This window comes from Typha latifolia, chromosome 4 (assembly GCF_019914945.1).
Source record: "Typha latifolia isolate L0001 chromosome 4, TyphaL0001v2, whole genome shotgun sequence".
Taxonomy (NCBI): Eukaryota; Viridiplantae; Streptophyta; class Magnoliopsida; order Poales; family Typhaceae; genus Typha; species Typha latifolia.
The window spans coordinates 13,129,780-13,154,641 of record NC_133089.1 but is presented as its reverse complement, the minus strand read 5'-3'; the positions used below and the strand labels follow the sequence as shown (position 1 = coordinate 13,154,641).

Here is a 24,862-nt window from a genome sequence, read left to right as displayed (position 1 = left end):
AAAGAAAAAGATACAGACACTGGATACCACATGAAACACATATATATGTGGAAAGAAATATAAAAATATCAAAAAATGTGATGAGCTATGTGGCATCTCAAGAGTAATAAGGAAACAATTAAACACACCATCATCATCATAATTGTAGGCATATATACTGCAAAGAGAGCATCTCATATACATATCATATGATGTCAAGTACAAGAGAAAGCACTCAAGTACATTGAACCTAAACAAGATAAGCATGTACCCCTAGAGAAAGCATGTACCCCTAGAGAAAACACATCTACTTTATGCTCAACTTGCTGAATATTTGCTTTCAAAGAATTAGATTCATGATCAGTAATTACAGCCTCTCCTCTAACTTATCAATATTTGCAGTCTTGTTAACACTTGGACCAACATCCTACTGAGTAGGCTTAGAAGGATCTATTGGCACACTCTATATTACACAGAATTGTGATACAAAAGCCCCAAAGAGGAAGCCCTTTACAACAATCATAGACAAAGCAAATTAATACACTGAAAGTGACTAATGGAAGATCAATAGGAACACCCTTGTCAATATGCGGTACTTGTTCGACAATATCCCACGACGAATCATAGTAGGAATAACCTCAACAATTTAGGAAAGCTAGTATAGTATGAAAGTTTATGTGGGACAACCTATGTTGAGATGATATGTGCATTAGAATGAAACTCCCACATTCGGATCCGAACCTGCAACTTAAGTTTTTAACCCCCTCTCTCTCTCTCTCTCTCTCTCTCTAGGGGTAGGGCTAGGGCACAAAGCGATCGGCGACGAGGTCGATGGTGAGCGACGATGCATTAGGAGGGGTGCCGTGCGGCACCCTCGTGCCACATGCCGGTACGCCGCCGGCACGGCCATCCTTGCTTGTACCCTTAATGATAGTAGGGTCCAGCTGAAAATAAATGTTGACATCATTGCTGCTCACTTTCATCTATCACAGCACCCGGGTATATATACATTCTCTCCCTATAAGCCATTCAGGAATTGTTGAGGTTACATATATACTATTGTTAGTCCACAGGCAGTGTGGGAAAAGAATATGATTCATTGTCTGGCAAGTACCGCATATAAACCTAATATGCTTGTTCAATGTACTTAGAAAATTTAATACATCGAAAATGACATACCTCATTGTGTTCCTGTTGATTTTCCATTAGTCATTTTTCAATATATTGAGTCTGTTGCATTGACTATAACTACTGTAGAGGGCTTTTCCTTGGGATTTTAATATCACAGTTCTCTGCAATAAAAAGTGTGACAGTGGCCTTCTGAGCCTACATAGGACATAGGAGTTCTCGGGACCTTTAAATTATTCTACTTCGAGTCACAATAAAACTCATGCATCAAGAGAGCGTCAGAAGGATGTTAGTGTGAGTGTTGTTGATGAGACTGGATGTTGATGAGGAGTTAGAAGATGGGGATGCAACTATTGATCATAGATCTAGTTTTTTGAAAGCAATTATTCAACAAGTTGAGGATAAAGTAGATGCGCTTTCTCCGTTGGTTAACGATCTTCGAGCTGTGCTTCAGCGTCAGTTTCCACCTCCTTCTTAGTCTGCCTTTGTCATTTTGTGAAAAAAGGGGGAGTCATCATAACATATTTCTAAGAAGGCTTGGCTGAAGGCATTGATTTGGTGAGGGGTATGGAATGCAATGATGGACGATCCCTTCCCTGAAATGATAAGAAACTCTGTCAACAGGAAGAACAACAAGAGCCAAATATGTAGAGCATGAAAAGCGAACTGAAAGTAATGAAGAATAAAGAGTTCAAACTGATATCTATGACACCTCTAAGATTATCTTCATGCTGATGAAAACAAAGTGCTGCGAAAGGTCAATGATAATTGTGCACACATGATCGCATTCTTTATTCAAGCCAAAGAGGTTGGGCAGCTGACAGTATTCTCTTTGCATCATCTGCAAACAGAATATGAATATTCTTTTACATGGTTAGCCTTGGAAATGAGAATTACCAATGATCATGAAGAAAGCTAGGATGAGAAAAACATTTCAAAGGGAACTGAGATTAATAATACAAGGTTATGAAGCAAATCTCTGACTTGTTTTAGTATCAATTGACAAGTTTGAATACATGCTTCATGCTCCACATCTTGCAAAAGCCCAAAAGAAGTCTACTAGGATTTTACATTCATACCTGCAACATTTGTTGAGCAAAATTTGGTTGGTACATTTGTTTCAGCCTCAACTGCTGCTTTAGCAACAGCTATACCCACTGCTACACTCTGCATCACATCCAAACCAGCAGCAACTGAAGCAAGGATTCCACCAACTAAGCAGTCACCTGCCCCTGTAAGGCTCACAACTGATGCAGGAAGTGCAGGAAAATGGAAAGCACAAGATCTAAAGGATTTTTGTCCAGTCTCAATGGAACTGATACACTGCTCTATTGGACATGCTTCTTTCAAAAGTTCATGTAATTGCCTGGTGAAACCAGTCGTCGTCCTCTTCAAATGATCTTTCATGAAACTTAACCCTTCTCTACAACACAAAAATACTCCATCTGAGCCAAGCGTGACAAGAAGCAATTTGATGCCTTTCTGGAGCAAAAAGTATATAGACGGCTTAAGCATCTGGAATAAATATTCCACAGAATGGCTGACACATTTTGTGGCTTTACTCCGAATAAATTCAAATTCTTTCTGTGGTAACAAAGCATTTGCCATAGCAACTAGTTCATTTTCATTTGGGGAAGCACAAGTTATCTGAGTAAGAAGGAATCAGTCATAACTTGATTAACTCATAGGAAATTATATTTATGAAGCAAAAAAGCACAATTGCCAGATCATCAACAACATGACAAATAGACGTTGATATATCCCTTTACATTCCCCCAAACCAACAACTCTTTCCAAAGAGATTATATTGTTTTGTAAAATTCTCTTTCAATAGTGCATTTTGCTCTGTAAATAACAAAAAATGTAGTATTGTATGTAAACACATATAATTGATATGCAGCACTCACATAATCTATGACAGAGGCAATTCTTGTAGACTTCGTCACAGAGACAGGTTCAAACCACACTGGGATTCCAGACCGTGCAGCTACTGGAAAATGTATCCAAAAAATTATTAGAATTCTATAAATGTATAAGAAATTTACTATTTGGGCTGTTAGATATGCTAGGATCAAATGAGAAAGTGGACTTGTTAGTGAAAGTCATAATAGATTGGTTGCCTTCTCTTAAAGAAAGAACAAAACTATCAAGGAACAGATGATGAGACTTCAATATCATAATAATGAAGCTGCAGTTTTCCACTCCTGAGAACAGTTTAGCACATTATTGGTTGCTACTATGGGGCCCGGAAACACAAGGGATTTTACTCATTGGTGTTTAGGCAGTCTGCGGACTTTTGTTGCTCTCCATGGTGCTTTCGGACTGATTTCATGTTCCGTCAATTCAAACCATCAGATCAATTGCAATTGCAGATGTCAGAAACAAGGGATATCAAAATCCAAGAAATTCTGACTGAATATAAATATATAACCAGCCAACAGAATAACCTTTCTAACATAATAATTGGTTATTTTATTGTGATTAAGTCATGCGACTCTTAAATGAGTTTTTTATCATGACTGAAGGGACTAATATCAATGACTCATTAAAAGGAATAAAAAGGGACTAATCCTTGCATCAACAGTAACACCAAAATTACCATATCGCTTCTCCTTGGATTAGGAGTTCAGTGGACTTACATATACATGACCATGCCACACCGATTGGTACCTAGAAATTGGCTACAGAAAGAGATGCTTGAAGAATGACAACAAAACAAAAATCTTAGGACATCAGCTGCTTAGAATTTTAGATGATTTCAACTAAACAGGAAAGAAGACCAACAATCGGATGACACTTAGCTCAACAAAAGAACATACCTTGACAAGAAATTTGAAGTGATTGAGGAGATAAATTTGCATCGACCATCAAGACTGGTGCCGTACATATATTATGCTGAAATCGACATATCCATTCAGGATTCAGATATGTTTCCTGGACAAAGGCAATTATTTTTTCAGATTAAAAACTAAAAGTTGAAAATATGGAGTACATACTCCAAAATCCTAATTTATTACAATTCTGCCCTCATTGATATGTTCTGTGGTCTTGCAAATGAAAAATAAAAGCATCTTACAACTGCCTCAACACTTGCAACAGCTGCAGCCAACTCTCCACTGCAATCAAATACATTTGATACAACAGGTGTTGTGGCACCAGGCAACTGCAAGATTCCTACATATAAATGACCCAAAAAGAAATGCACTAATAGTTCAGAAGTCAAATTGATAGGAACAGTATGGACCAAGAAAAGAATAACATAAGCAACTCATATGCAATGGAAAAAGAAGATAAAATGGTAAAGAACAGGAAAATGACTCATTTGCAACATAGACGATGAAAGGTTGTGAAAAAGATCAGCTAAAGTGCAACTCAAAATGTGTGTGAAAGGGTGTGAAAAGGGTCAGCCAAACTGCAACTCGGAGGTATATGAAAGACAGAGGGTAAATCAATTAGCATATGGAAGTGTCTTCTCCTTTATATCTGATATCATAGTATAAGCAAGTACACTAACTAACAAACGAGCAATCCTTAAAAATTTTGTAGATCTAGGATAAATATAGACTATAGAGTCTATAGATGGGTGTGAATGACAAAATCTGTTGTAGGTAATAATTTTATCTTCTCAGAAATAAATAAAGACAGAAGGTTGAATGAAATTTAACTCATTGAAAGAATGCCAAAAGACTCAAAACAAAACAATGTGCTTCATAAACCTTGTTGAGTTAGTTTTGCTATACTTGAACAGTTTTTCACAATGTTGTAAGGAGATCATCTGTAAAGACTAAAGCCAGTTTTAGTTTGCAGCATGTGTCCATCCTGATATCTTATAGTCATCTCTTATTGTTCCAGTAGGTTACCAGAATGGTAGATAAAGCATAGTATAACTGTCCATCACTGTAGTACATACATCTTTGAAATTCTTGTAACAAATTAATATTTGTTTTGTCTGGAAATGACTGCAAGTTGAAATGTGGAAAAGACAATGCCTAGCCATTATTGTTTAGTAATTCCGAATAAAGAGAAGCTCTATTTTTTGTCTTGCACACTATGAAGCACGGATACTTCATTTACCCCTCCCTACCGGTATGTGATATGTATCGGACCTCGATATGGTCTGATACATATCAGATACACTTAGAAAAATATATGAATTGAAAATTTAATTTTAATTTTTCGATATGGCAAGATATGGCTCCGATACATTTCTTGATTATCCAATCTTTTTTTTGTGTGTGCTAACAAATGATATATAACACATATACTTTATATGTATACATGATTATCCAATCCATCATGATACTTTAAAGCTTTGTTTATTTGATAATGAATTAAGCAAATAACTTCAAAGCCATTTAAGAATCCAAATTAGTTATAGATGAATAGTTGAATTAGGTTTCAATATTTTATTAACATTTTAAGTTTAATATCAGTTTTTGTTGTAATATTATTCTAAAGTTTTAGGCATCTAGATACAAAATATGTAGTTGTATTTCCTTTTATTTATCATTTTTGGGATGTAATCATTTTTTACCATATGTTATGTTAGTTGACAATAAATTAAAAATATATTATTTATTTATTTATTCATTTGGCATATCTATGTTGTATTCGTACCCTACTTTTAAGAATTTGCCCTATCCCCCGAATTCATATCTCCATATTCTTGTATCCCGTATTCTTGCTTCATAGCTTGAAGTACCTAGAATCATCATTTATAGTTTTTTTTCCTGCAAATTGAGGACAGCTATAGACCACTAAATGTAGGCTGTCGATACAAGGATTGTGCTAGTTCTCTTCACTAGCCAAATGAACACAATCAGCTTTTGGTTATGAACTAGAGAACTTTATAAAATGGGATAGTTATACTTCAACAATCTCCATATGTCTAGTAATCGGTGAACAAAAGGTTCAAGCGCAGGGTTTGCAACGAAACCTTGTAACACTACTTTGCATGCAGAAATCCCTACCAATTTCATCAAAGCTTCAAAAGCTCAGGAAAATAGGCAGCAGCTCTAAAATTAGGTAATTTTTTATCCACCAAAAGTGTCACAATGCTTATGGAAACGTAACCAACAACCATTCTGAAAAATGGAAAGCTGAAAGCATGGGCAGTCAGAGATGCAAGAAATAGTACATGATCAGAATATTCTGATGATGAGAGAGAAGGCTTGATACAATCACCTGACTAAGTGGCCCAAAGACTTCCACAGTTGAAATTTATCACTAAAAGGAAAGTAACAATGAAAATGATGTTCTGCATTTTTTACTTTTGGCAAACCTATGATACATTTTGTAATAGTTAGAGAAAAAAATAGGACTAGAAAGAGTGAAGACTAGGTGACCTTATAATTACCTTCTGTAGAAAGTCCAGCAGATTTCCAATACCTCAAGAGTAAATCTCCTTCATTTGCAAAGAAAAGAAAATTCACTTTTCACTATGAAGTTAGTAGATAATGCATTCATAACAGTAAAATTACTCACCTGCCATGTCTTGTCCAACAACGCTAATCATAAAAGGTTTACTTCCAAGCTTTGACATGCACTCGGCGACATTCCTTGCTACTCCTCCACTTACATATTGAACCTGAAGATTTAACATATTAAATCTTAAAATAGAGTTTTTGATCCTGTTCTTGAGAATGTTAGACATCATTTTTTGTCAAAGCAAGCAAATTGTGAGCATTACAAATATTAAAAATATAGGAATCAGTCTATAATGAAAAATAGCATTCGAAGAGCAAAGATTGATGAAATATAAGGGAATACCAAGCAACAAGAAAGTATGAAAGTATAACAATCTAGTGCAGGAAAAATCTTTCAAGCAACTTCCTGTTTAGCACAGATTTAATTAGTCATTTCCTTCTCCTCTCTCATATAAATAAATGCCTGCATTAAACCAGTAGACAGACAAACAACTTTATGGCTAGTATTCTTAAATCCTGATACTTTGACTATCTTAGGGTAAAAATAAATGATTGTAGGTTCAATTTTATATACAGGAAGGTTAGACATGAGGGAATTCCCTTCTTATAAACAGTAATGTTGATTTAACACAAGATCATGGCAACTACATTGTACTCTATGGAGAGATCGATGGAAGATCTTAACAGAAAATTTTCAATATAATTTTATGTAACTGCAGGACCTTCCTTCCTATAACTAGCAAAGTGCACTGAAACTCAAGATTTAAAATACACGCCGTGTCAACATAACCTGGCAGTGAAGAGTCCAACTTAAACGATGTGATTTTTGTTGAAATGCACCTAGCGCACCATTGCATTCGGATGATTTTCCCAGTTAACTATATCTTGTGATTTCAGAATTTTTCTTCATACAAACATTTTAAATATCTTTACACTTAAAACTGCTCATCATCAATACTAAATTTCACTCCTGACCTACATAAAATCCTAGAATATAGGCCTATTATTTAGATCCATTGTTTAAAAAGAAAACGATCATACTGCCATCGAGGCACTGCCTTAGATGGAGTATTCCTCGACTCCCTTACTAAAGTTTATCTGGATTCTGAAGGCCTCTAATGGTTATTAATAGAATGTAATAAGTTATTTGATCAATTTTGACTATTCTTCAACAATTATATTTTTATTTGTTTATTTTTAACCTAGAACTCAAGTGGCCGCTTGACCACCCATCTGTCTACCGCTTCAGGTTCTCAAAACCTTATTCAGACCTAAAGCAAAAAAAAAAGGAATCACCTTTTCAACTCCATCTATCTTTCTACTTCACATCCTATCACAAATTTCTACTATTTACCACAATCCCAAATTTAATCCTCAACTAAGCCTCACAAAGTCACAAGCCCAGATACCCAAATGCAATCAAAAGCGAAGCCTTCAACTCAATCAAAAGCATGAGGTAGTACTTTCCCAGGAGTAGTCGTTCCGGGACTCGGGTGCGCATAAGGGCTGGCGTGGATGTCCAAGACCATCCCACCAATGATGACAGGAGACGGCTCCGCGGCGCTGAGGGGATTCTGGGAACAGAGCAAGCGAGAGGACACGGGGTAAGATAGAATGGGGATCAAATATTTGAAGCAAATTGGGGGGAATGATGTGCAATTTACGTACTCGACGAAGGTTTCGGGTGGGGATTTGAGGGAGAAGGAGATGACGAGCGATGGATTCCAATCGCCTCTGGGCGGAATTCTCCATCGCGGTCTGTAGCTTTTGAGTCTCTTGTTCGTCCGTCCGTTTTCTGTCGCAGGTGACGATTAGCTCGTGAAGGAAGATGAGATAAATATATTTATATAATAGATTTTATATTAGTTATTAAAGTTTTAATCTTTGAGTAAATATTCACACATCGAGTTCAACTTCAGCTCGGATCACCTGGTGGAATAAAAATAAACTTATTTATATAATTTAAAAAATATATGAAAAAAAATTTGAAAATGGCATTCTTCATTTGAATGGTGAGTTAAAATGGAGAAATTTATGTGGAATAAATAAGAAAGGTTTATAGGTCCAAGAAGAAGGAAAGATGTGCAAACTTATTAAGTCTTAAACATGCACATAAACAGCGATACGAAGATTTTGATAATGTCAAACAATTTTTGTATTAATAAGTGTGATAAGTGCATTTGGATAATGTTATTATATGTCTTTATGAAAATTTTGGAAGTTGCAAATCTAATACAGGATGTAAAGATCACTGAGATAACTAAAGAGTATGTTAATATCTTTATTATATTATATTAAAAAATTATAGAATAAATTTGATAAAAATAATAATAATTTTATAAGAATATATATCTAAACATCGTCATCCTAGAAAGAATATATATATATATATATATACACACACACATACACACATGTGGATGATAATGGACGACATAATTTACACTTTTAGAATATTATATAATTTGTAAGTAAATTGAGTAAATATATAAGTAATCTGGTGAAGAACTACTAAAAGGCGATCGTTATGATACTCAAATATCTAAAATACACTATTACTTATGCAAGATATATAACTTATTCTTTGGGCTCCAAGCAATACTTATGATTTAAAGTAAAGAAAACTTTGTTAGATCAACTCACACGTGCATGCCAACTCTATCCGATTCGTTTCATGCGTATTCTATTCTATAATATATAAGTTCTAATTTAGTTTAATACTATTATTGGCTCAAATTTTATGATTATTTGAATTATATCGTCAAACAACATAACTATGACTACAAATAACTAGATTGATCATAATTAGAGTTCGTCACATTAAAAGCATAAGATAAATTTAAAGAGAGAGATTTTGTAGAGAAATCATGTAACTTATAAGTCCCGCGAGTAGAAAATATACTCCTTTCTTTTTACATAATCACAAATTTGAACACACAATAAAAAGACTAATATGCCCTTGGATTCTATATTAGGTGGTGTTAGAACTGGTACCGAGTATGAAAATAGGTTATCACTTGTCGTTAGATTAGGATTGGGTATTAAAAATATTTTCTATTGCCGATAGATAGAAGCTAGGAAGAGTATGCAGGATCAGAAGAATGTTTTCAGATATATTAAGTACAATATCCTTTTCTTTGCTTTTGTGACATGCAGCTTAGGCACTCATATGAATCCTGTCTATATGCACAAAACATGATGCACATGAAATGCAAATCTCTGCTGTCAAGATAGGATCTAACATTGCTCTGTTGCATTTCATAAATCAAAATAGACAACTTCACATCATCATGGTTACACATATCTCGGATATGACTTCTAAATTCAAATCTATAAATATTTATACAACATAAGTCTCTTTAACTATCTGATTATACTTTAATTAGTGCTGAATTAGACACATCTTTTTCACGCATATTATCTACTTAAATCAATCATAATATCTTGAGATTCTATTATCGAAATATTTAATTTTATTCCATGTGGACTTAAGTCTTGCATGTCAGATTCAAAAGAGTTCAATTGCATCCATCCAAAATCTATTGCACTCCACCTATGCTCTCTAAGGCACTTAGGAATTGGACCACCAAGAATCATATTCCTTTTTAACTTACTAGATGGTTCACACATTTGTGAAGAAAATTAGGGTAAATTCTTCTCCTTCTACCCGAATAAAACCTTATCCACAAATAGTTTGCAAAATATTACACTATGGATCTGGCATCATCGTGTACGTCAATATATATGATTAATAAGTTGCCACATCATTTTGTTTGTAGAATATTTGTAAAACATAGCGTTACTCGCATAGAGGGAGACATAACACCACACAGAGATCATTTCTAAGGTCATGGACATGCACATAATTTAGCCTATGATGAAGACTCATCTTGCTAATCCTAGAGGACACCACACTAAGTTTTAGTGTAGCCCTTGTGGTTACATTTGCAAAATAGAGCCCTAGCATGGGCCCAAAGCTTGGCTGCTCATAGTTTACATCACATGTCCTATCTTCTACTACTGTAATCATTTATGAAAAGAGAATTTGCCCACCTCTTAATTTTGCTCAAAAAACTAAAAAAATTTAGAAGATAATGTCTAATAGTACTTCTCAATTTTCTGACCAACAGAATTTGGAAGATATTACCCCTCTCTCTCTCTCTCTAGGAAGTGACAAAGATGTCATCTTCCAGTAATGGTTATAGAAGAACGGATAGGAATTCATGTAGGGGAGGAAGTGAGGCCCCACCGTTCTCCTTGTCATCAAGCTTGGACCATGGCATATTGAGATATATACTGGGAAAGAAAAAAAATTCAACTAGCTAACCCAAAAAGGAGCCCAACTGATTAGATGTTGGAGATTCTACGCTTCATAGGTTTACCTCATATTCCAGTACGGGAAATATCCAAGGAGAATTGAGCCCCTAAATATTCCATTAATCAAGCAGGAGTATCTAATGCAAAGGCTTAGAAGGAAAAAGAAATCCACATGAAAAGCTGACAGCAATTGCATTGCCATGCTGAAAGTTTTTCCAGAGTGGAGCCCTCTTTGACATACCAAGTTGATTCTTTTTGTATGCTTCTGTTACATTGCTGTCCATGCATTAGTATCCAGTATATACTCATGAGCAAATAGCATTGAACTTTATCTGAATGTGATCCAGCTACTCTTATCTCTCAGTGTTGCAGAAGAAGCCTGCCCCTCCCAATCCGATCTCAATCTCTTGGTTTTAATATTCCTCATCCTTGTTTTTATCCAGCTTTAATCGCAACAAAAATAAATAAATAAATAAATAAATAAAGAAGTCAAATTCTCTTTCCATCATGTCCCCTTCACCACATTAAAAGAAGGCATTTGAACAGTCCTCAAGCTTAAATTTCTAGTATTTATATGGCCAGGGATCTACTGTCATGCTAACTAAACAACCACATATCATCTGTATTGCTTTAGCAAGAGAAGCTACAGTAAGGTGATAAATACTCTCATATCTCTCTAGCTTTTAAGATGCAATTCCGTCCAAATTCAACTCTGCTCAATATCGAAAAATTTTAACCTCCATATGTTCTGTATGCTTTGCTTATATCTCAGATTCATACAAAAAGAATTAACATCCGACGTCTACCTCATTAAAACTTGTTGGTCGTCTTCCAACTCATGAGCGTCTTATGACAGTTGCACAGAGAAAAGCTCAGCTGCAGTTTGAGGAGCAAGACTCGCCTACCATCCTGGAACTTATGCTCGATGGATTGCCCATGAATCCTAAACAAAAGCAGGTATGGATTCCAGGGCCTCTAATCGTCGGAGCGGGGCCTTCCGGCCTCGCGACCGCTGCCTGCCTGAAAGAGCGAGGAGTTCCTTCTCTGATACTTGAGAAGGACTACTGCTTAGCCTCATCATGGAAGCTCAGGACTTACGAGCGCCTAAAGCTTCACCTCCCGAGGCAATTCTGCGAGCTTCCTCTCATGCCTTTCCCACAAGACTTCCCGACGTATCCGACCAAGCAGCAGTTCATCAGCTACTTAGAGGCCTATGCAAACTACTTCGCAATTGAGCCTTTGTTTGGCATGAATGTCGAGTCTGCGGCCTACGATCCTAGCATCGGTTTTTGGCGCGTAAGGGCCAATGAATTGGAGTTCATAAGCCAATGGCTTATAGTTGCAACCGGGGAGAATGCGGAGGCCATACTGCCGGAGTTTGCAGGGATGTCGGAGTTCCATGGTAGAGTCTTGCATACTAGTTGTTACAAGAGGGGAGATGACTTCAAAGAGGAGAAGGTTTTGGTAGTGGGCTGTGGGAATTCAGGCATGGAGGTCAGCTTGGATCTTTGTAACAATGATGCACAAGCTTCTCTGGTAGTAAGAGATAAGGTAAGATCGATGCTGATGCTGATGCTCATGTGCTTATACATACATCTTTCTTTATTATGATTCCGTTTCTCTTTATTCTAACATATATACTTGAAAAATAGAATTCGCTTTCCAATTGTCTTATTTTCTCCTACAAGTTTGTGCACTAATTAATTTCATACAAGTGGATTGGATTTCAATCCATCAAGAAACTTACTTACTTTTTCACTGGTTACAACTAGTCACTTTCAAAAAGGAGAACCGAGTACTGCTTAGCTATCAAAGTAACCTTCTCTTGACCTCCTAAGTTGCTATTTCCTAGCTACTTAGTGATGTGGTGATGTTGTATCTTCGAAAGAACCTTCCGAAGACTTAGAAATTAAAATATAAAACCTCGAGTCAAGGCACGAGGAGAAGTAAGATAAATAACTTTAAATCTATTGTTCTTTATCAACTTAAGCCTTTTGTAAGTGGCATCTATCAAACAATCTAAAATATTCTCCTTAATTTAAATTTATTCTTCTTGTAAACTTGAACCAAAAACTTGGCTTTCTCATTGATATATTGTGGCATGCAGTTGCACATCTTGCCAAGGGAGATATTTGGCTGGTCAACATTTGGCCTCTCAACGTGTTTGCTCAAATGGCTTCCTTTGAGTCTAGTTGATGGCTTCCTCCTCTTATGTGCAAGGCTACTGCTAGGAGACACTGCGAAGTATGGGCTAAGAAGACCCAAGATTGGACCTCTGCAGCTTAAGATGACGACTGGGAAGACCCCAGTCCTGGACATTGGAACTCTTGCCAAGATCAAAAGTGGCCAAATCAAGGTCCTCATCAATGCTTCTTTCCTTTCCCATCTTGATCTCTTATATGCTATGTTTATTTATACTCATGATGAGCTAACACTAAGCTAGCTTTTGTGATGTATATGGATTTGTAGGTAGTCCCTGGTGTGAATAAGTTCACTGAGGAAGGAGTAGAGTTTGTGGATGGTAAACAGGAGGATTTCGACTCTGTCATCTTTGCAACTGGATATAGAAGCAACGTACCTTCATGGCTCAAGGTATGTTGCATATATAGCTTAATTATATGATATGCATCCTTGCTCCGTTTCTTTTAGACGGCTCGTAGAATAAAAATAAAATAAAATAAAATAAAATAAAATAAAATAAAATAAACAGCTCATGTCTATTTTAAATTATTAAAGCCTAAGCATGGGTTGTGACAAAGATACATATACTAATAAATGCATGCATATCTTTTCATTTTCAAGTATGATGAAGAAAATTGTATATAAATAAGTTACCAACGTTCATATAAGACTGTAAAATGAACTAAGTAGATGAAATAAGTGTTAGTAATCACAGTGCATGCATAGGGATGATGGGGCCCATGCATGCGAATGGGAAAGGAGACACCTAATTCTGACTAGTGACTACCCAAAATGGCAGTGATTGTGTGGTTAGGGATGAACCGGACGGATCAGGTCACTTTGATTGGTCTCAGTTTTAGGTACGTGCTGGCCCATAACGTAGGTCCACCGCATGATTGGGACCTAACCTAATCGTATCCTAGGTACGTAAATTAGGGTATATGAAATAATATTTATATTGCTTCAATCTATAGGTACTAAATTCGCAATCCAACTTGGATCCGTATTTGTATCTTATTTTGCATAGTTCTTACTAACTTTTTAATTCCAAATGCAATGCGTTATGATATATTTTATTAACATATTTGTATTAATCTTTTATCTTATTTAGTAAAATTGTAAAGAAAAACTAAGACGAGTAGAAATATATATATATATATATATATATTCCTATTCGAAAGTGGATATGAATGTGAAGTTGCCATGCACTACTCAATCTACTTTGTCTCTAATTAAATATTCTTCTTATTTTTCTTTTTTCTCTTGGAAGGATGGAGATTTGTTCAATGAGAGTGATGGATTCCCCAAGAATCCATTCCCCAATGGCTGGAAAGGGAAGAATGGGTTGTATGCCACTGGCTTCACTAGAAGAGGACTCATGGGGGCTTCAATGGATGCCCACAAGATTGCAGAGGATATTTCCTGCCAATGGAGTTCAAAGACCAAGAATCTAACTTCTGAGCTCTAGATATATTATACATCTAGAATTAGCTTGATATAATATTAAGGGATAATTACACTCACTCTTCTTAAATTATCACCGTCGATTTTTACATGCACATTCTAAACCTTTTTTTTTATGTCTACATAAATCCTTTAATTTAGGGGTCTATGTGGTAAAAAAAAATAATTTAGAAGTGTATATAAAAATTGGTGATAGTTCGGATATTGAGCATAGTTAACCCTAATAGTAATAAGCTTTTAGTTTCTTTCTTTAGATAGTGTAATGCTTTGTATTATACAGTAATTAACGAGCAGTTATTAATGATCATTTGTGTGCTTTGTGGATTGTATGGTGATGATTTCAATATGGAATTTGCAAGGCAGTTTTATTTATTCATTTATTTTATATTTTTGGAATGCTGAGAGCTATTAATCAATTAATTAAACCTCTATTTAATCTTAAATTTTGCCTGCCAATGCATCTGAAATAATGAGTTATGTAACAATTAATACTCAAACGTGGGCATTAGTTTTGAAGTTGATGTCTGTTTTAACATAGAGGTGGGCAATTGGGTTAGATTCACTTATATCAAACTTAGTTAATATGAATACGATCCATCTATTAAAATAAATTAAATAAACTAGATTTAGATGAGATTTATAAGTTATTTGACTTCATATAGATCACTTGAGTTATAAATGAATTTATTGAGTGGTAAAATAATTATTCAGATAATAATAATAAAAGCTCGATTATACTAAATCTAGACTCATTTAAAACCTTTAGACTATCAGGACCAAAAAAATATACAAAAAAATATATATTAGAGCATACGAACCTTGCAAAATTTATTTAAATATTTTAGAATATAATAACTTAATGAAGCAAGAAATGTTGGTATCCTTGCTTCAAGCAAGATGATATATAATCACAACTAATTTCCTTTACTCATAGGTTATGACCATCAAAGAATTTTCAAGGACCTTTCCTTACCTATAACTCAGACGCCATTAGCTCCTATAAATTTTGATTAAATATCGTAACATCTATATCATAGTTCTAAAGTCATCTTCTAAGAATTGGACCCAGATGCACACTTGGTTAATTAATTCAAATGCCACATTGCATACCAATCACTACCACTGTTGAGATCACATATCAACTACATGTACTTGAAAAGAATCCAATAATGACAACAACCAAATTAAATCCATGGAATCCAGCATGCTCTAGAATAAAGTCAAACAAGGAATCTAGCTGCGAAAAAGATCGATATCCACTGATCAAAAGCCAAGTACTATAGAAGATAGAAGAACAGAAGATCCTGCTCTATGTCTAGCTAGGATGGGCGGCCGTCAGTGGAAGTCACACTCATGGACATGGACTCTAACTAATGCTTTTGGTCCACCATTAACCTCTCAATATATCACCATGCATATATATACATCATGCAACTAGCTAGCTAGTTGTGTCAGGGACAACACAAGAAAAATGGATCAATCCACTTCATGGCATTGCATGCTAAAGAAGCACAAGTTGCCCTAAATGCATGCATGGTATAAATATATCCTAAAAGTGCAAAGATAATACTCACCTCAAAGGATATTCCATGTCTCGTAACTCGTAGAACTATAGTCATTATCAATCTGAGTTACAAGTCTATATATATATACATATATATATATATATATATTCTGATTCCTGATCAAAATCAAAACAAAGCTCTCTTGTTTTACTGTTGATGTTGATAGAGATAAAGCCCAGGCCATGAGTATGGAACCGAAGGTTCTTAGATAAGCCCTGGGCAAGTTATGGGTATACACTTGTACGTGTCTTTTGTTTTGTGCCAAGAAATTAAGGTGGACACTTTAATTTCTAGCCATATATCTGGAGAAGTAAAAATATTTGCTAGAATGGAAGAGTGGGTGCATGCATGATACGTACGTAAGGTTGACGTGGCATCTGAATATTCGTGCTGCATGCACTTGAAAATAAGCATGCAAGATATGTTTAGAGTAATGCCATTCCCCCCCTAAACACTTATACGAGATGATATGATAGATAGTATCTTCTCTTATCTCATGGCAGTCTCTATTAATAGTTAAGATTTGTGAGAGTAGTAGTAGTATTATTCATATGTTTATCTTAATTTATATAAATATATATATTAGCAATCTTATCAGTTTTCAACTGAATGCCACCCAGCCGTTGGAAATATCCAAATTAATGGCATTTTAATCATTTTAGTTAGTATGATGTTACGTTAGAAGGTGATTTTGTGTGGGTGATATGAAAAGTGGGGTCGAATTATAAATAGCTCGAAGATAGGGGTAGTAACCACAAAATTACTTAAATATTTTTAAAAAAAAATCTATATTTAATTGGGCTTTGTGACCGCTTCGGCCCAATAGTAGCTAGCTGCAATATTATCGGGCTCAGCCCAGTATGAACCCGACCCGCTTAGTTCTGCACAACCCACAGCCATCCAGGAGTTTGAGGAGAGCATTCCTCCTCTCATGCCGGCGTGGTTCCATATCCCGGAACACACCTCTCAACGAACAACGGTAATCTACTCCAACCCATCTTCTTGTTCTTTAGTTTTCAATCTTTATTTTTGAGAGATTCTTTGAGGAAAAAAGTGATTTTTGCGGACTCATGGCCACCTAATTGATGCAGACCTTGTGCGATGTTCTAAAGTGCAAGACCCATTTATACTTCTCCAATTTTAGATTGGGGAAATAAATTTGTTGTCTTTTTCTTTTTTCGCAGAAATATGAATTGGGTCGATGAAATTTTCATCCAACTCCTGCATGTAAGTCATATCTCTTTTCTTTTAATGGAACTTATATAATTCTTTTCTTATTGTATTCTTGTTCATATGCCAATAATTTTCTTTGTCACTCTTTTCATCCAAAAAAGTTAATTTTTTTTTGTTGAGAGGATTATGAAGTTGGTTCCTTTTGTTTCCTCTGGAATGTGCAGTGGTTCCAATCATCTTTAATTTTGAAGTCTATCCTCGGAGTGTTATGGTTTCTACTCCATCTGGTAGTCAATTTTGTCCATATTTGGTCATTTGTGATTCAACAGCTAGAATACTACTTCATTTCATCTGGGTTGCTGCAAAAGTATCAAAATCTCCAGTTTAATAGGCTCAGACATTTGGCTGTTGTAGTAGATAGTGAAGAAGCTAAGAATGCTAAAAAGATCAAGCAGCTTCTGTGCTGGTTATCAGCTATTGGAGTGAAATATGTTGCCCTTTACGACATGGAAGGTAACAAACCAATATTTCCTTTCTAATGTGCATAGCCAGAACGGTACTGTCTATGTTTGTCTTTTGATATTTCTTCAATTCAGCAAAACTTGAAGTCTTGAATGAAACATGCCCAATTAGTCTCAAGCTAAACTGTAGACTCCAAAAAACTCGAGCACTTAATATAATGTATGGATATGAATGTTGTTATATATTTTGGCTTTTATAGTGAAGGTCTTGCCATAATAGGACTTTTTAGATGTCGGAGCTGCCATCACTGTTGTATTAATGTTGTAGGTGTGCTGAAAGATTCAGTTGAAAATTATCTGAAGAACTTGGCAGATTCAGGTACAAGAAAATCCATTGTAAGTTACAAAATGGGATTTCTGGATTTTCGTTCACTGTATGATGAATCTATTAATAAGACTGATAATCTCTATGCAACCCACATGTGTAGTTATATTGATCAATTGGCATATCATTTGTTGCAAAATTTAGGATTATAATCCAAACAATGGGACTTCACTTTGCCATTTCAAAGGAATGACGTTAGAGTTGCTTGATTTATCTGATGGTAAAGAAGGAATTGCTAAAGCAGCTAGCTTCCTTTGCTCAACTTGTATTAGAGATGGTTTGGAAGGCTGTAATAAAGTAAAGCCAGTTTTTACAGAAGCCGACATGGCTAATGCTCTAAAAGCTGTAGGTGCGTTTTCTTTTTGTTGACGCAAGTTATATGTAGTGGATTATCTATTCTGATTCTTCTTTATGCATCTTAGATCTTAGCCAGAAGAGAAATTTATTCGCTTATGAGGTGTTTAAACATTATTTCTGTTCAGGTTGTGGCGGACCAGAGCCTGATCTACTTCTTGTGTATGGACCTGCCAGATGTCATTTAGGATTTCCAGCATGGAGATTACGGTATACAGAGATTGTGTAGGTATCTCTTTTATGGAAATTACAAGGAACCTTTAGGACCTCAAAAGATATCATGAAATATAGGGATGATTAGAAATTTGGAGTTTTGATCCCCAAGTATTCTATCACACACGTGTTACTTCATTCTTGATGCATATCTTAGAATCATTAATCATTATTGAAAAATAACCTATATTACACGTGGCAAGCAAAATACCAGAGGGAATGCTGGGTGATTTTTTTTTTTCCCAACATGGTGTTGTAGTTGTACTTTTGTAAATTAAATTGAGTAGATTGAGTTTTTGAAGATCAGGGTTTTGTAAGGTGCAAGAACAGAAAATAGTTCCACCTAGAGTAGAAACTTGAGAATTTGGAGTTTTGAACTGTTGGCAGCCTTGCAGGAAATATTTTTTCTCATAACTCGCAACAATGATTCCTTCTACTTTTGTGTACTGAAAAGTTTGCTCTTTATTTATGTTGTAAATACTAAATAGTAAAATCAGAAATCCATAGAGTCGTTGCTTGATCTCTTCATTGTTAGATACTTAGATCATTAGAATGCACATGTCAGTAATATCAGCAAGTGACATAGTCCATTACAAAACCTCTTGTTTATTGGTATCCATTGGCATGTGTGGGCAAGTCACCATTCTGCACTCTGCATGTGTCAGTAATGGCAGCTAACATGTCAATTCATGGTTTGAGAAGATAACATCAAGCACTAACTTCAGTTGTAAACTATTGAGGCGACTACCCAGAAAATTTAAACAAGAGAAAGTACTTTGATACAATGTCTGATAAGTTCTGTACGTAAATAGCGAGTGTTACTATTACATATAATGTCTGACAAGGTTTTGCATTACTGTCACATTTAAAGTCTGATAAGGTTCCTTTAATAATGTCTGATGAGGTTCTTACATCATGCAATGTCTGATATGCTTTAAAAGAATGCCTTTTATAACTAAAAGAGACTATGCTTCATAGTTAAGTATCACTTCTCCATTTGATGAACTTTTATTTGATTATTCTGCTTCCATGATGTGGAATTGTGGATATATGGAAGGTGGAACTATATTTAAAACTCTTAATACCCGTGGATTCACAACTTGAATCTTGTACTTCTACTTTATTTTTTTTATAGTAAGGCATCATGGTGTCCGGTGACAATTGCTGGATGATGCATGTTGGTGTTTAGGTAGTAACCCTAAAAATGCAATATAACACAATGGAAACTATGACAAAGATGCATATGTACATAGCAGAGTGATCAGTCATTTGTGTTAAAATATGGTGTAGCAGTGAGGTTAGGACAACCCTGTTGATAGTTCTAGCCAGCTTACACCTATCTGGATTGCTCAATATCCGATCTTTTGATTAGTTGAATCCTCTGATCATTGGAACGATGAGTTTAAGCTTTTAACTTCGAGGTCTAATTTCCGCTCATTTTGCTTTTATGATGATATACACAAGGCACATGCACATGCATATTTCAAATAAGAAAGATCATAGGATTCTGTTTTTGGGGCCTTGCTCTATTTATCATCCTTAAAGGCATTAATATTTGGAAACTATTGGTTCATGAATGTCCTCTTTTGCCAGGCATATGGGCTCCCTGAAATCTGTGAAGTATGGTGCTGTTGTGAAGGCCATTTATGATTTCTCTAAGAAGCACCAAAATTACGGTATTCTTTACCCCCGCAGTCCTTGTTTATTTCATTAATGCATACATCCAATCTATCCTAGGCTAATATAGCCTTATATTGACCATGAACTTCTTTTAATACTTTGGCTAACTTTTCTCAAAATTTTCCTGTAAAAATCTTTAACCCTTTCTCTATCAGGTTCATGAAAGCGATGGTGGTTTAAAACGACTGCAGAAACTGTCAGTTTTGCAGTGCAAAAGTGAGTCAACTACACATGGTCAGCGTATCTTTACTGGTTCAGATTGTTTTCCTGGATTGATGATGGATTCTTATGGTTCTGATTTTTCTTGTAATATATATCCTAGTAAGCTAATTGAGTCAGTTATTTACATGTATTACGATTCGGATTAGTAGTTGACAGCTTAATTGAAAATTATAGTGCTATCATTTGCATATCCATGCAGGAATGAGCCTTAATTTGGTAATTATGCCTCAAAGAGAACAATTAGTTATAATTAGCACCATGGGAATATCATTGAAGTTGCATATTAAATCTTCTCATACCATTTCTCAGGCAAAAAGCCAATTGTAAAACAACTATAATTTGTGGTTGTTTGCATGCTATATAGTTTCATCCCTGTTTGACTTACCCTTATAAATTTTAATCAGCAGACTTAGAAGTTTCTGAAACAACTGAAATCATTTGCTTTGAAGATCTTTCACTAGTTGCTCCAGGAATGAACAATAAAAAGAAGCTTAATATGTTGTAGTATATAGTATTATTGTGGGGATTAAAATTAGTGATCTTGAGCTACACATTTTGGAGCAGTTAAAACCAACTATATTAAGTTCTTAACTCAAAGCAAAATGTATTGATTCCAAATTCATTGGTATATATTCCAATAATTGTCGACAAAAATGCTAAGCTTGCAGGTGTGAAATTAAGATTGATGCTTGATGCACCGGTATGGGTATATATCTAGTTAGGGTTCATTAATATAAATATGATGACTCAACATAGCTATACTGTATCTCGTATTTATTCTTCATAGAAACTACACACCAGTATAACTTGGGTCATCATATTTATTTCTATTAGTTAACAAGCAACATCACAATATTTAAGACTGTAGCTCAAATCGTAACCTACCACTAAAACATTTCAGCTCCAGTACCTTCTTTGGCCCACAAAATAGCACAAATATGTCACTACATTTATTTTCACATGATGAACATTTACAAAGCCCAGATTTACTCAAGAAGGCCTTAGCAGCCTAAGTTTTGGTGACATGCTATATTTACCAACTTCCATTACATTTACCTTTGTTACTCCCATACAAGCGAAAGAGGTTGAAGGCAGACACACAAGAGAGAGTTACCATGCAAAAGCTAGCCACCATGGCACTGGCAATGCCCTCGCCGACTTGAGTACAATACTTGCCATAGAGATTGCATATCTTCATCCATTGCAGCTCAGGCTGGCCAAACTTTCCGATCATCGCTGACTGTAGCGCCGCTGCCACTGCTGCGAGCGTTAAATATGCCATTACCTAAAAGAAGCACCATAAGTAAACAAAAATCCCAGGTAAGTTGGTATGATAAAGAAAGCATGGATAGTAGACAAAAGAGGGGTCTTCTGTGGATTTATGCATGGATAAAATTTCCTAGTGGCCAAACAGGCCAGAAAGACAGTAAAATGTCTTTAACCCTATCCATAATAGCTGTAAGTTAACTCTGCAAGAAATAAATGCTGATGTCTTTTGTAAAAGCTAGCAATTGAGTGCATTACCTACACCATAAAGACATTAGACAATAACTAGGCAAAGACCATGTGCTTCCTGTCAAAGAAAAGCTTGTAGAAATTGACTAATTTTTCCAACAAACTCTAGCACCTTGCTATGTATACATAAATGATCAAAACCTTTTTCATACATCTCCAAACAGAAGCTTATGATGCCTAGGAGGATTAATTTTATTTTCTGTTTACAAATGCAGGCTGCAGCTGGACATATCATTAGCAGCACCAAAGGCAAAGATCCAAAAAGACAGTGCAACTGCTAATATAGGCCAGTGGAAACTTATAATTGTGGACCAATGTTGTTATGCTACGATAAAAGCCTGCCTAACTTTGGAATTATCTGGTTAAGCCATCTTTTTATTAAGTTTGTTTGATTCCTGGATTCAAAGGTCCAACTTCCTTGGATTATCTGCTATTAGTCCCTGATACCAGATCCTATAGCCCCACTAAACAGTCTATCTATACTGCTATACAGAACTCTGGAAAGCTACGCACTTGCAAGTCTACAACCATGCCATAAGCAAGAAGTTGGCATTTTTCTATGCTGTCATATTACTGCAAACATTCATTTATGGGATATTTGTATTTAACACTCTACCTTTTTTTCAAGTATTTTGTTGTGTTTTACACCCTTTACTTTTTAATTGTTGGAGATAGTAGAGAAGTCATGTTGCCATCATGCATGCCATTATTCCTACAAAAAGTTGAGATACCTGATCACAAGAGAAGATGGCCCAAGCCAAGGGCTTGTTGAAGAGCACACTCCCTCTCATCAAGCTCACCACACACCTCACCCCCTGCACCAGACTATAACCTGCAACTATCCCATTTGCAGTCACCAGAAACCTGCAAGTTTAACCAAATCTTTTATGTTCATTAATAAAAGTTCTTAAACTCAGAGCAAAACACAAAACAATTAAAAGCAGCACTAAACTCTCTCAAGATAAAAGGGGGAGAAGAAGAAGAAGAAAAATAAGAGAGGTTAAAAGGAGATCAAGCTAGCTTACACCAGAGACTTCATGGATGTGAACTTGGCCTTCTTCTCCAAGGTGAAGAATGTCCTGACTTGGGTATCAGAGGCCACCAGAGCAGCAGAGAGCACTCCAAGCCCAAAGATGAGGCATCTTAGCACCACTTCAACAACCTTCACCTTTCTCTCCACTGCCCCCAAATTCCCAACCCCATAGTACACAGCCACATTCCCTGGGCTAACCCCAACTCCTGGCCTCATCTCAATCTACCCAAAAAGAAAGACAAAAAGAAGAAGAAGAATAAAAAAGAAGAGAGAACACACAATGGACAATTAACTCACTCCCTTCTTATATAAGCCTGGGGAGGTGACATGCAGAGGTTCCTCTCAACAATTTATTTTCTAAAAAGATAGACCACACCCACAAGTTCAATATGTATATCCTTAAATTAACGACATAAAATACTAATCTTATTCAGCGATTTATTTAGAATTTTTAAGTCTGTCTTAAGAAATTTTTTTTTGTCACACATGAAATGGTAATTTAATTAGAGACTTTATATATGTATAGCGAAATAGATCCTTTTTACTATTAAGCTTGGGGTTGTAATCTATTTCAGTTTATTAAATTTGGAAGAGTAGTGATATGGACAAAAACTCATGGTTTTTTTCTCTGCCAAAAACACTATGCATTAAAGAGAGGCTGGGTGGGGGGCATTGAAGAACCCTTGTCCTAAGAGAGAGTTACTATGAACTTTTCTTTGTCTATGGGACTGTGCAGTCTGTGCTAGAACCAAGGAAGGAGTGGGGGAGCATTTATGTCCTTGTTATTTATTACAGATGGAGTCCCCATGGGTGGGTGTAATATGGCAACATGGCCACAGTGGTCTGGACTCATTGACATATGCCATGGAGATGCAGTGATCTTGGAACAAAAGATAGGAATTTATATGGTGGTCAAAAGACAGCAGCAAGAGAGGAGAAAGAAGAAAAGAAAAGAAAAAATTATAGTTTTATATATCAAAGTATGTCTCTCCGGATCAAGTTGTTTAACGCTAATATTTTTTGACTTTGGGTATCCTAAGATTCATGACACCTATGCCTCTCTTTCTCTCAAAATAAAATAATCATTTCATGTGCTCAAACTGAGCATCAGAAGCTATATGGATCCTTTTTGCTTTTTTTTTTATATCCTCCTCAAGTTCTCTCTATTTTAGTGCAAGAGTTGGGTGTTTATTTATTAAAGTTATTCATTCTGGCTCTCAAATTACATAACTATGCTCTTTTATCTTTTATCTTGCTTGGGACCAGCAAATGGAGAATATAGCATGAAGTATGCATAGATTGAGCTCTTTGTTTGTCACTATTTTTCTTTTTAATAACTTCAGGTTGGGCAGCTAAGTAAACTCTTAAAAAGTGAATCAATAATGATCAAATTGTAAAAGAAATATTAAGAAGTGGTCAAAAACTCACCTATATGTGGCCCATTCTAATAAATACGCATGAGTTGTGTAAGATTACCATGCATGGCCATGTATGTTACTTGTTCAACCACCATGGTTGATCACTCCTTGGGACTATCACCATTATCACTACCAATAGATAAGAACACACCTAGAGTCTAGAGATGGTACCCAAGTATATATAAAGGGAAAGAAGTCTAGTTATATTTTTGCACCCCCTTGTAAGGTGGAGAGATGAACACGAGGATATTGGAAGGGAATCGAAGAATTATTTATCCCAGTTCACACGTCTCAACACTCGATATTCAATACTCGTTATAATGATCTTGGCATTTATAAGAAAAAGAC

The 24,862-nt window shown here is 35.6% G+C and overlaps 4 protein-coding genes across 8 annotated transcripts; 2 read left to right on the top strand and 2 right to left on the bottom strand.

Moving 5' to 3' along the window:
• Nucleotides 1-133: 133 nt before the first annotated feature.
• On the bottom strand, nucleotides 134-8,353 carry LOC140787355 (pseudouridine kinase). 2 transcript variants are annotated; one of them, XM_073136231.1, is made up of 10 exons: nucleotides 8,202-8,353; nucleotides 7,997-8,107; nucleotides 6,592-6,694; nucleotides 6,464-6,511; nucleotides 4,184-4,281; nucleotides 3,927-4,041; nucleotides 3,015-3,097; nucleotides 2,187-2,754; nucleotides 1,820-1,948; nucleotides 134-1,703 (listed from the first exon to the last, which is right to left on the bottom strand). In XM_073136231.1, exons 1-9 carry the CDS (start codon nucleotides 8,283-8,285, stop codon nucleotides 1,899-1,901), a joined length of 1,260 nt encoding a protein of 419 aa, XP_072992332.1. In that variant the 5' UTR covers nucleotides 8,286-8,353; the 3' UTR covers nucleotides 134-1,703; nucleotides 1,820-1,898. The 2 variants fall into 2 exon arrangements, with proteins under 2 accessions (XP_072992332.1, XP_072992333.1); XM_073136232.1 differs by having other exon boundaries at nucleotides 2,187-2,589.
• A 3,107-nt stretch (nucleotides 8,354-11,460) lies between these two features.
• LOC140786969 (indole-3-pyruvate monooxygenase YUCCA2-like) lies at nucleotides 11,461-14,802 on the top strand. Of its 2 annotated transcripts, none has more exons than XM_073135694.1 (5): nucleotides 11,461-11,503; nucleotides 11,623-12,401; nucleotides 12,958-13,206; nucleotides 13,320-13,442; nucleotides 14,302-14,802. In XM_073135694.1, the coding sequence occupies exons 2-5, from the start codon at nucleotides 11,700-11,702 to the stop codon at nucleotides 14,497-14,499; spliced, it is 1,272 nt and encodes a 423-aa protein (XP_072991795.1). In that variant the 5' UTR covers nucleotides 11,461-11,503; nucleotides 11,623-11,699; the 3' UTR covers nucleotides 14,500-14,802. The 2 variants fall into 2 exon arrangements, with proteins under 2 accessions (XP_072991795.1, XP_072991796.1); XM_073135695.1 differs by having other exon boundaries at nucleotides 11,468-11,503; nucleotides 11,707-12,401.
• Nucleotides 14,803-16,897: 2,095 nt separating this feature from the next.
• Nucleotides 16,898-20,742, top strand: LOC140787432 (uncharacterized). Of its 2 annotated transcripts, none has more exons than XM_073136345.1 (8): nucleotides 16,898-17,039; nucleotides 17,245-17,287; nucleotides 17,458-17,746; nucleotides 18,023-18,090; nucleotides 18,224-18,428; nucleotides 18,562-18,658; nucleotides 20,240-20,322; nucleotides 20,482-20,742. In XM_073136345.1, exons 1-8 carry the CDS (start codon nucleotides 16,921-16,923, stop codon nucleotides 20,487-20,489), a joined length of 912 nt encoding a protein of 303 aa, XP_072992446.1. In that variant the 5' UTR covers nucleotides 16,898-16,920; the 3' UTR covers nucleotides 20,490-20,742. The 2 variants fall into 2 exon arrangements, with proteins under 2 accessions (XP_072992446.1, XP_072992447.1); XM_073136346.1 differs by having other exon boundaries at nucleotides 16,969-17,039; nucleotides 17,152-17,287.
• Nucleotides 20,743-21,476: 734 nt separating this feature from the next.
• LOC140787433 (CASP-like protein 2B1) lies at nucleotides 21,477-24,637 on the bottom strand. Of its 2 annotated transcripts, XM_073136348.1 has the most exons (4): nucleotides 24,525-24,637; nucleotides 23,089-23,318; nucleotides 22,795-22,927; nucleotides 21,477-21,833 (listed from the first exon to the last, which is right to left on the bottom strand). In XM_073136348.1, exons 2-4 carry the CDS (start codon nucleotides 23,310-23,312, stop codon nucleotides 21,582-21,584), a joined length of 609 nt encoding a protein of 202 aa, XP_072992449.1. In that variant the 5' UTR covers nucleotides 23,313-23,318; nucleotides 24,525-24,637; the 3' UTR covers nucleotides 21,477-21,581. The 2 variants fall into 2 exon arrangements, with proteins under 2 accessions (XP_072992449.1, XP_072992448.1); XM_073136347.1 differs by lacking the exon at nucleotides 24,525-24,637 and having other exon boundaries at nucleotides 23,089-23,441.
• Nucleotides 24,638-24,862: the final 225 nt, after the last annotated feature.